The 12,562-nt window shown below is 30.3% G+C and overlaps 1 protein-coding gene across 4 annotated transcripts in view; it reads right to left on the reverse strand.

Moving 5' to 3' along the window:
• LOC107437949 (Kinesin family member 3C) overlaps positions 1-12,562 on the reverse strand; it is a 54,195-nt gene that overhangs the window by 12,219 nt on the left and 29,414 nt on the right. For 3 of the 4 annotated variants that reach the window (XM_043039563.2, XM_043039564.2, XM_043039566.2), the window contains exons 9-13: positions 12,069-12,163; positions 10,834-10,878; positions 9,746-9,861; positions 7,697-7,806; positions 4,124-4,385 (exon numbers count right to left, since the gene is read on the reverse strand). In XM_043039563.2, coding sequence (XP_042895497.1) covers positions 4,124-4,385; positions 7,697-7,806; positions 9,746-9,861; positions 10,834-10,878; positions 12,069-12,163 — 628 coding nt within the window. Of the gene's footprint in view, positions 1-691; positions 811-4,123; positions 4,386-7,696; positions 7,807-9,745; positions 9,862-10,833; positions 10,879-12,068; positions 12,164-12,562 lie in introns of all 4 variants that reach the window. The other variant, XM_043039565.2, reaches the window with a different exon arrangement.

Here is a 12,562-nt window from a genome sequence, read left to right on the forward strand (position 1 = left end):
ACATTTTTGTTCTTGAGTTTCATAATGAAAGCAAAAAATAAATGAGTATAATCCTAATTGTTTTCTTTAACAGCTTGCACAATTAGACAACAGCTGATAAAATGAGAATTTTTTTTTTGAACAAAAGATTTTAATGAGCATTAATGTGTTTAAGGATTAATTAGTTGAGACATTTTTGATACATAACACATATATGATAAGATAATAATAATAAATAGGAAACGAGATATATATGATGCATATATAATGTAAATTTTACACAGTATAAAATTGTTTCGAACAAGCAAAATTTAATCTATAACATAATAATAATTATTAAGTGTTTTTGTAAATGGCTATGATTTCTTAGGAAAAAGAATCCCAACCCTAAAAAACTTATCTTCAGCACTATCCTCCTTCAAAATATTCTTAGTAATAACAATAATTGACATAATAATGGAACAATAATTGACATAAGAATACAGAACAGAACAATAATAATTAAGAGCATCGTAAGTAGCTAAGATTTCTTAGAATAAAAATCCATACCCTAAAAAACTTATCTTCAGCACTATCCTCCTTCAAAATATTCTTAGACATAACAATAATTGACAAAATAATGGAACAATAATTGACGTAACAATATAGAACAGAACAATAATAATTAAGTGTTTCGTAAGTAGCTAAGATTTCTTAGAATAAAAATCCATACCCTAAAAAACTTATCTTCAGCACTATCTTCTTCAAAATATTCTTTGACGCTCGATGCAGAATGATTGTGCTTTAGTCTTCGGACTGGAGATACGGCCGGTCTTCCACCTACTTGCACACCTGCATGAAAGTAAAAGAAAATAAATAAAAATTCTGGCACTGAAATTGATGTGTAGCTAAATTAACAGTACTATTCATCACTCTTAGAATTAAGCATTTAGAAATCTTAATTCCCAAAAGATTAGTCCTTATATAAAATCATAAGTCCTTTAAAAAATGATGAAAATATTGCAAGTTTTCGGTGTTACTAGAGGTCACATGAGCTATAATTACAAGCCCTGCAATCTGAATGACTTTATATTAACTTTGTTGTTATGTTTATTTTCAATATTTTTTATACTTTTTCTATGTTCTAATGTTTTTAATGCTCTAATGTTTATAATCTTTTAATGTGCTCATGTTACATGTTTTATTTAGATGTTAACTTATGTTCAATGTTTATTCTCCCAGTTTGCTGCAGTGTTTGCACACTCCAGCGAATGATAAATGTATCATTCGCTGGAGTCGAGTTTTTTTTTTTACACTGCTGCTAAAAATAAACAAAACTAAAAAGTATTTTTGTGTAAGTAAATTAGTTTTTAGGTATTGCTTTGGTGAACACTGATAGTGTGTAACTTAGTTTTTGGGTTTTGCTTTAAGCTGCTCTCTGTCACTGAAAAAAAAAGATAAAGGTCGAAAATAATATCTTGATAAAAGAAGTAATGCATTCTTGCAACAGTCCATTGTAGGCCAATGGAGTTACGGAGTGGGTCACTCAACAATCACGTGATCAATGGCATGGTAGCGGTTATACGGTAAGCATTGTGCACCGGCTGCCCTTACTTCCCAGAAGAGCTGGTACCCATCGATCTGAAGCTGGGGTAAGTTCAAACAGACACTGCAGATCACATTCAATGTTATTTACAATCAAATTTATCATGAAAGATTAATTACATCATTTTAAAGACTTATATTTTCAGTATTGAATTAGAAACAATTAACTTTCATTGAAATTACAATAAGATTTTTCAATTAATCCTGATTTTTTTCACCATCAATGTTACTTCAAACAATAACTGCATTATAGTTCAAAACATTAAAGGCATTTCCTCTCCAAAATATTAAGATCATTTGAGGAATTTTCTAATAAAATGTAGCTCAATAAAAACAAAATAATATTTAATTAGAATAAAAGTAGTCTCAAATGCACAATAACAATGTTTCGTAGTTTTAAATTAACCAAAAATTAAGTATCGATAATATCATAGAATTTAAATTGTTCATTATTTAAAACATCAATCATAAAATTTTTTCCAAGCATATTAGCCCACAGGCAGTTCTGCAGGTATAAAGTACTAATTTCTTTTATTTTTTTCAAATGTCATGTACTCACTCCATTTTCTACCTACAAACAGTCTTTCCCTTTAAAGAGCCTCTGATTTTTAAGCACTGAAACACTCTATGATCTAAAATTAAATAGGGAAAAAAATGTTATACCATAGTTTTCTCATTTAACGGGGGGAGGGGGGAGAAAACAATTAGCCTGAACCGCAGTTGTATATAAAAAAAAGAGTAATTTAGAAGCAGAAAAAATTAAAACTTTAAAACTGCCAGTGTCACCCGAATCTAGTTCACGCTACTAATACGTGTGATGCCCCAACTGACTTTGGGCAGGAGAAAAATTAACGCTTCTATTTTGTGAAGCCCGAGTAGAGTTCGTTTCTGCTTTAGGATACTTAATTCACTATTTACCTATTAGATGGTATTAGTGGTCCCAGTTTTTCAGCAATTATGACTTCAGTCGAGGGAGAGAAAATGTGGGTGAAGCAAAGAGTGCGATACGGGCTTGTGTGCAGTACTATGTTTTGGGATATACCATACTGTAAAAGATTTGTAAAATTTATGTATTGAAAATCATATTGTTGTGTTTTTATGTTATATTATACAAGTTATATTATATTTAGCTTCAGAATTTTGTTTAATTTGCTCTAATTGAATAAGATGTGTGTGTAATCCATTCAGTGCCCCCCCCAAGCTCTTGGGCGTATTCATCTCCCCCCTCCAAAAAAAATTTGCTAACTTCCCTCTTCCATGTTAGCTTGTTCAAAATAGTGCTACTTTGCTTGCATTCTACTCATAATATGACAAATGCAGACCTTGATCCTGATTGTGAATGCGGAAAATATGTTTAAAGTAAAAATAAATAAATTAAAAAAGACAGCACAAAAAATAATTGAAAATGGGCTGACTAAAACTATTACAATAAATGATAAGTTACTGATGGCACCTGTAGATTAATGAGCTCAGAAGTTTTAAACTACTAATTAAAAAAAATAAGTTTATTGAAGTTACCAAACAATGCAGCAAATGGCAAGCAGCAATCATCACAAGAGTTGGGAATTTTAGCACAATTAACCCTTTCGGGAAAATGTCCATTATAATGGACATGATTTCGAGATTTTTTTTAGCCCTGTCGATCACCGTTTTTTAACAAAAAAATTATACAAATGGTTCTTTATACCGTTAAGAATGTAAACATATTTTTTGAAACAAATTTTCATTACCCATTTTTAAAAAAAATAATTTTTTAACAATAAAAAAATTCAAGATTTATTGATTCACAGCAAACGACATTTTTAATAAACAAAAAAGTTGATATTTATTGTTTTTTTTTTCAAACTGTAAAAATTTTTTAGGTATATGTAAGTCTCATTCATAAACAATGTACAAAAGTAACCAAAGCAAATAATGCATTTGTTGTAAATATTTGCTAATTAATAACTAAACAAGCACGTTATATTTTACAAAATTGTTTCATTATGTAGAGAACTATAATTTTAATAGGACAGGAAATAGGGTGAGGTAGATTTCCAGAATTTCCTTATGTATTTTGCTTTGCCCCTGTAGTCAAGTTACGTATGCCTGAAAATGGCCAGTTGCTTCTTTTATTTATGTACTTAAAAATTTTTTTTATCTCATCTGAATTCCCCCCCCCCAAACTATTTGTTTTATTTATTGTAAAAATCCCCCCCAAGCTTTAAGTGGGGGCATCATGCACCCACCTTCCACCCTGATGGGGGCCCCTGAATCCATTACTTTTTTATGTGTATGTAAAAATTATAAATACAGCAGTTATTGCATTTAAAATTTCATTTTTGTAATAAAAAACCATTTTCTAACTTTTATAATAATTTGAAGAACAAAACAAAACAGTCAAAAAAAATTTTCTTCCATTTTTAGTCTATTTTTCTGGCACTATTCTGGTCTATTTACGCTGGCATTTTAGTAATTTTTATTAAATAAAATGTGGCATAAAAACTGTTGCAAATTCATAATTTGGATCAAAGAATTTTATAACTAAAAATATATAAATTGTTCATTAATTGAGATATACCTGGAGTAGGTAATTTAGTTTTTTGAACTATTAACTCTGGAATTCGCCATTTTTGGTAATCTTCATCCCACTGGCTTTCGCTTTTTACTTTCTCAATATTTGAATAGTTACAATCCCTTCTGATGCATGGTTGGATTTTGTCTAAAATTTGGGACAGTATTTTTATCTGTTGTTCTTGCCTACGAATTGTTTCAAGATAATCTGTTCTTTCAGTTTCAAATTCACTCTGCAGATCTTTCACTTCTCGATCCAAAGCCTGAATCTACAATGCAAAAAAAGATTCTTAGGACATGAAGGCGGCACAAATAAGAAAAAACTCAAAACATCGCATTTAATATAGTATATAAAACAATCTAAAAATTATTTCACAGCTATGAGTGGTAGACTGAATGTAAACTAGGTAGCTTCCAAAGACCGGACGGAATTTAGAAAACTTCAGGTGTATCCTTCCCAAGGTGTGCAAGTTTCTGCAGAGGTGGTTAAAACCACTGGTAGAAACCGGTTAAAACTGGCATGGCAGAAACCCTTTTCTGCCACATTTGCAGGGGTGATTGTGAGGCCCAAGTCAAAATTCCGGAAAATTTCTTGAAAAAAAAAAGAAACTGTTTAAATTGAAAAAAAATTTAAACAAGGTCTTTTTCCTTTTTCTCAATATTTCTTAGTTTACTTAAAATATATTTACCCATTTACACATACCTATGATGACCTGGAGAAGTAATTAAAATTCACAAATATGTCCTTCTTTCTTGAGTTTATGATTATAACAACTATTTACTGATAAAAAATGAATATTAATCATGAATATAAGCTTATAAAATATCTCTCTGGCTCTCTCTTACAAACAAATAAAATAAACTGTGTTTTTAAGTTCCACCCGTGAAAATTTGATTTCCCGAAACTTCTGTGATCAATGCCTTTTTGAAACGTCAGGACCTTCGATCTCCGGAAATTTCCGGCTCACTGTTAGCGAGAATTCCAGAAATCCGGATTTTTTCAGGAGCACAATCAGCCCTGCATTTGTGGCAGAAACTGGCAAGAATTCAGAAAATGACATAAAAGTAAGTACTGAGATTGACATACAATGGATAATTCATAGAGAAAACAATTAAATGTTAAACGAAGTACAATTTATGGTCACTGTAGATGTAGAAATATTTTAACTAATGAAATTGCTGTTTACATTTATGAATCAGTGAATCTAACCAATTATATTGCCTCTCACATACAGCAACGATTAAAACTGTCACTGTTATAATAATTGGATTGTTGCCATCCAAATTATGTCATGAAAAGAAAGAAAAAACTATTTAAAAATAGCTCTATTCAGTTATGTTAAGAGTTAAACGATAATAATTACTGAATTTCAGAGTTTAATATAATAAACTAAAATCTAGTATTGATATTTATTATTACATTACTTTATTCTTTATTTTATATAAATTTTTGATATACTGCACTCTTTATATTTAATATAAACAAAATAATATATATTTGCAAACAATGAATTACAGAGTTTGTTACAGTTACATGGAGTTACATTTTTCAGTTTACTTAAACAAAACGTCATTAAGCAATTACTAGAACTAATATAGACATTATTTTAGTTTCTGCCAGTTTTTACTGGTTATAACCAGTTTCTGCCACTGGCATGGCAAAAACCAGTTTCCGCCGGCAAAAAGCCAACCCTGATCCTTCCACCTACATTATGCTTATAAAGCAATGTGTGAATAGGCTTGATATTCTAGGAAGTTTTAGTACAGTGGTTTTCATCAAATTTATGCAAAATTTTACCATTATTAAAAGTTTTCAGTAATTTATGAATTCTAAAAGATCGTGAGCCAAAAAAAATTAAGAAAATTAATTTCACAACATAAATAAAGTGAAAGGTTTTCCATGTTTTGAGTGTTATCCCTTATTTGGCTATAATTCTAAAATTGTTTAAATACCGTTGGTTTTTGTTTTTTTGCCTCGTGGCATGCTTGCGAGGAGTTCCAAATAGTACTAAATTTGTAGTTTGTTTAATCGAAAATTGAATTGAAAGAACACGTAATATCCTGACAACTACAAGTACAATAATATTGCATGGCGTACATTTCAAAGCTTATGCGCATAAGTCAATCGGAAGTCTTATGGCAAATTTTAACCCTTAACGCCACTTGTGCTTCGCTTTATATGGCCGACCATCCATAACACGCATTTGCATAGCATATGATCTGACTAATTTTTTATCTAATAGCTGGATTTTTATTTACAAGACTCAATCTTAATGCAAAATTTGAGCTCAATCTATTAGTTTCTGAATTTTTAAAAAAGTCAAGTATTTAAATTTTTCAAGAGCTATTTGACAGATTTTGTTCAAACATGAATTGAAACTATGATAACCTGAATATGAATTGAAACTATGATAACCTGAATATGAATTGAAACTATGATAACATTACATTTAAGTTTGGAATTTTTATCATCTTATACCCATTTTTAAAGCATTTCATAAGACATATAATTTTTTTAAAAAAACTACAATTATAAAAAAACTAAAATTACATTAAGAAAAAGTTNAAAAGAAACGACCGCAACAGGGAAAAACAAAATTCGTCTTGGGGAGGTGGGCAGAGTTAATAAGACATATTACACTTGCAAGGTCATTTTCCAGGGGTTTGTCACGTGGGCTATGAGTCAAACAGGAAATTCCTTTCTAATCTTTGATAGTCGTTTATAACTAGTAATTTTTAATAGTACATATGTACAAAAAAAAAAATTTTTTTTTGAACCCCGATTTTACGAATGACCCCGATTTAACGAATAAAATTTCCGGTCCCGATGAATTCGTTAAATCGGGGTCCGACTGCAATTCTAAAATTGTTTAAATATCGTTTTTTTTTCTTGCCTCATAGCATGCTTGCGAGGTATTCCAAATACTACATTTGTAATTTGTTTAATTGAAAGAACACGTAATATCGTGACAACTACAAGTACAATAATATTGCATGGCACGCATTTCAAAGCTTATGCACATAAGTCAATTGGAAGTCTTATGGTAAATTTTAACCCTTAACGTCACTTGTGCTTCGCTTTATACGGCCGACCATCCATAACACGCATTTGCATAGCATATGATCTGACTAATTTTTGATCTAATAGCTGGATTTTTATTTACAAGACTCAATCTTAATACAAAATTTGAGCTCAATCAATTAGTTTCTGAATTTTTAAAAAAGTCAAGTATTTAAATTTTTCAAGAGCTATTTGACAGATTTTGTTCAAACATGAATTGAAACTATGATAACATTACATTTAAGTTTGGAATTTTTATCATCTTATACCCATTTTTAAAGCATTTCATAAGACATATAATTTTTTTAAAAAAACTACAATTAAAAAAAAACTAAAATTACATTAAGAAAAAGTTAAGTTTCTTATGCAAAAAATGACATTCTGAATAAATGGTCAGATTTTTCCTCCCTCATTAAATATTCTTAAATTTTAAACTAGAAAATGTACTTATATTTTAAAATCTAAGCATAAATAAGCCATATATATCATGAAAAATACAAACATTAAAACTAATCATACCTTCTTTTTGGCCTTTTTAAGTAATTGAGTTTTTGCTTTTAGTTCTTCGTGAATGTCATCGTACACTTTTAACATGGCTCTGTCATCTTCATCAACTTTGGAAAGAGCTTCTAAATTTAATAATTAACACACTTTAAAAACAGATCAAAGACAGAAAAATAAATTAAATAATTGTTATTCAAGGAAATTAAGTTTGTAATAAAACAATTTTTTTTAAATTATTACAAGTAGTGAAATAAACCAAGACAACTGAATGAAGAAATGTTCTGGAAAAGGCCATGACCCACCTCGGGTTGTCACACAGTAAATCATGACGATAAGTGGTGAAATAAAGTTCATACTGTTACATAATGCTATGCAGCTAATTAGTGAAATTATTTAATAATTTTAAACTAAAGTATTAATTTTATAGCAAATTTTATTTGTATTTCATTACATAATTTTTAGGGGGAAATTTTAATAGATTTTAGCACAATTATTTTCAATAGTAGTCTTCAAATTAGAACTAATTATGCAATAAGTAATTACTATTACCGTAGAGAACAATACTAAAAAGTGACACAAAATTTGAAACATTGTCAGGACGACAAAAAGCTGTCATTCAATATTTGAAAATAAAAAAGTTGATGATAACACTTTTAAGATATTTCTTTTTATATTGTTAACTTTTTTTACAATAACAATAATAGTTGAATTTTATTTATTTTAAAGTGAATTAAGTAACAAAATCATAACTAGGCCAAAAACATAATAAAATATAATTGAAATTGTAATTATTTGCCAAATCATTGCTTGCATTTTTGTTTTGTAAATAAACTAATCTTTAATTAGTTAGTTGTATTTTTTTGAAAAATCATTTTAAATCCTGTGCAATAATATTTACACAATGGTCACCAGTTCCTTCTGGTTTAATAACAAAAATAAAAACATTTTAAAAATGATAAATATGCAAAATTAAAACATTCAATTGTAGGATTAAATGTCTATTTAACAATAGTGAAATGATACAGAGAATAACAGAAAGGCATAATTACAGATGCAGTTCTTATTTTAACTTAAAACAATTTATACATATATATGCAACTTAAGTTTAGAATTAAAATGAGAATAAATTGCCTTTACTCTCAATTTCACGGTTTAAGATTTTGCAAATTCAAAGAAATTAAATAAGAGAGAGAGATTGCTGAAATACACTCCATAACAAAAAAATCGACGCACCATGAAGGAGTTGTCCGATTGAAACTAAAATTGGTGGATAGGAAGACAATGTACAGTAAATGATTAAAATTTCAGAACAATTGAATAATTTACTGCAGAGTTACAGTAACAAGTTCAATAAAGTGTTGGCCCACCTCTAGCCTGGATACAAGCTGCCACACGGCGTGGCATAGACCGATGGTCTGGGATGGTCTCTTGCGGTATTTCCTGCCAAATTTGATCCAATTGTCGAATGAGGTCATCTACATTCCGTGCCAGATGCAATCGCCTTCCCATCATATCCCAGACATGCTCGATGGGAGAGAGATTTGGTGATCTGGCAGGCCAAGGAAGAGTTTGACAAGCTTGCAGACAGTTCATAGCAACACGTGCCGTATGTGGTCTGGCATTGTCCTGCTGAAAAACCAGCTCAAGGTGCAACAAAAGGAACGGTAGCAAAACAGGACTTAGGATGTCGTCGATGTAACGCTGTGCAGTAAGTGTACCTCTAATGACGACCAAAGGAGTCCGGCTGTCAAAGGAAATGGCACTCCAGACCACAATGCCTTGTTGAGGGCCGGTGTGGCATGCAATAGTGAAGGCAGGATCCCCCTTCTGCCCTGTGCGTCTCCAAACACGTCTTTGATGATCGTCAGGACACAGTTGGAAGCGGGATTCGTCGCTAAAAACTATACGTCCCCAGTGGGCATCATTCCAGCCATATCTGTTCAAAACATTCATGCATACGAAATTTCAAAGCAATCGGATGATTGCTTCTTGGTGCTTCGATTTTTTTGTTATAGTGTTTATAGCCAAATAAAAAGAAAGGATGTTTTATGAAAAAAATTTCACCTGCAATAGATTTCGTTCTTTTTTCAGCAACTTTTTTTCTTTTTGCCCTTCTTTCTTTCAGCTCTCGATCATGGGCTTTCTCCCCACCAACCATTTTTTCTTCTAGCTCTTGCAACCTTACAATAAAAATAAATACTTTCAGGATAATGTTTATGCAATCTGCATAAATTAACATAATTTAAATGAAATAATGAACACAATCCTTCGCATAATTCACAGTTCGAATCCTCAGCTCAAAAGGCTGCCTTACTATGTAAAAAAAAAGAACATTTTTTTAAAGAAACCTCATAAAAACATTAACAGCTGGGGCAAAAACTTTAAATATATATAGATTTAAAAATGCTATACAAAGCTATGGGATTTAAATTATAAAATCCAAACAATATTTTTCAGAGATCTAATGCAGATTTCTTTTGCGATTAAAATATAAAAATTTTTAAAATAGGCTTAAGTTTTAGAATGATGCTTTCATTTTATATGACGAATGCTAAAATGTGAAAATTCTGCTACTACAAACTAGAAAAAGTTGATAAGCATGCAAAAGCTGTAGTTTTTAAAGTACTTATTCTAAGTATAAAGTGTTAAGACGCCCGGTGGCTGAGCGGCAGCGCTTCGGGCTGTCGTGCCACAGGTCCCTGGTTCGATCCTCAAGGTTGACTCAGCCTTTCATCCCTTCAGTGGGTCGATAAATGAGTACCAAGCATGCTTGGGAACTAAACACTGGGGGTTCCGTGTTCGGCTGACCACCTGACCGGAATATCTGCTCCAGTACCCCAGAGCCCAAGAAAACTGAGATGGGAACAGTAGACCTTGGCCCTCAAGGGCTGTCGCGCTGCTGAGTTAAGTTTTAGTTATAAAGTGTTAAAGATTAATATTATTTTAACAGATCAGTAAATATAAAGATTAATATTTTTTCAACAGATCAATTTTTACATTGATGTTAAGAATTCCATCAAAATGGAATAAATCTATATAAGTTTATAAACAAATAAAAAAAGCGCATCCATACTGATGATTTTTCAAAACTTAACAATTTCAAAAAACATACATATTCAAATGAAATATTAAAATAATGTTGTAAATAGTACCTTTCTAGTGCTTGAGCTTGTAGCTGAGCCATCACTTGTGGTGATCTAAGAAATAAAATAAAAATTTAATAAGTTGCACAGATACTACACTTATAAATGCTATCAAAAAATATAAATGCTATCAAAATATAAATTAAAATATAAGTGCTGTCAAAATAAATTTATCAAGTACAAATAGAGTAGAAGCTGGAAACATGTAGAAGTCATAAAAAATAAATCTTATTACAACAAAATCAAAGATACAATTTTCCACAACAAAACACGTTCCCACACAATGAAAATAAAAGGAGAGGATTTTTTTCAACTTAGATGTTCGCTATGGAGTTAATGTATACATAAAAATAGAAGATTTATAAAATGCAATAATATCCCCTCTAGGACTTTTTCAGTTTCTTTGCAACAGATGACCTCACATTAAAACGTTTAAAATAGACATTTTGAACATAATAAACAATAAATTTGCAAAAGACAATTTAGGAAAAAGCTCTTCAAACAAAATGAGGAGTAAAAAGAAAATAATAATAAAAAAACCTATATAATTTCTATTAATTATTTTGTGAGCAAGAACGGAACAAAATAATTTATAATCCATTTACTTGTGCTTTCAATTTAATTATCAATGTACGTAAAAGAAACATACAATTTAAAATAAATAAGTAATTCATAAAAATTTAAAATTCAAATTTACTAAGGAACAGTGTGTGGTCGTTTCTGAGAGATTTCACTGTATCGAGAACTGAATGTAGTTAGCATTTTATTTATACATACGTTACTGGGTATATTTTAAAAAATACATTTTCAAAATTTTTGCCATTGACAATTTTGCAAACTTTACCAATTTATTGATAACACTATATGCTTAATAATCCATCTATTTATGTAAACATCAACTGTTCTCCAGTAACCTTATAACAATTTTGTAGTCAACGGAGGTAACCTCTACGAATGACCAACCTCCATCAACCACCATTTTAATGGGGAATGCAGAGTGATCGCTCCGGTGAGGTTTTACTGTATTTATTTAATCTATGTACTATGCTTTACATTTTATCTATATACAAAAAGTCTTAATAATGATCACTTGCACTATCATTTTTTATTTTTTTAATGAAAGAACTGTCACAAAAGGGTCAAGAAAACACTCCAATTATTTTAGAAAAATAAATTAGCTGGTATTTTAGAAAACACCATTTAAATGATTTCTAATTTAATGGAGATATGAAATTATGACTTACCCAGAAGGTATAGGAGTTTTGCTAATTCCATTTGGCACTGATAAATGTCCGTTGCTTTTAGGAGAACCTGGGACTTCAATAGTTTCAACATCATCCTATTGAAACAAAATAATGTGAAATAAGAGCTATAAAGTCTATTAATAATTTACAAATTAAATATGATTCATTAATTATGTAAACCTTTACAATCTTACCATACCTAACAGGTTATAAACTAGCAAACACTAATTAGGACATTTACTTGCATTATTTTCTAAACTGGTATCATAAATTATAACAGAATAAGAATGTTCAAACTTAGAAGAACAACTATTTGAAGTATCTATATTTGCACAGTTCTTTCTTTCAAATGATTTTTAGCGGATAATGAAAAGACTGAAATTTCTTAAGAAATTGTGGCACTCTAATAGCTTTAAAACTTTTTTTCTTTCCAATGAGGTGAACAGGGCTCCAATCCTAGCGATGGCTGGTCAATATAAATTCTGCATCCGTCT

Source organism: Parasteatoda tepidariorum, chromosome 9 (assembly GCF_043381705.1).
Source record: "Parasteatoda tepidariorum isolate YZ-2023 chromosome 9, CAS_Ptep_4.0, whole genome shotgun sequence".
Taxonomy (NCBI): Eukaryota; Metazoa; Arthropoda; class Arachnida; order Araneae; family Theridiidae; genus Parasteatoda; species Parasteatoda tepidariorum.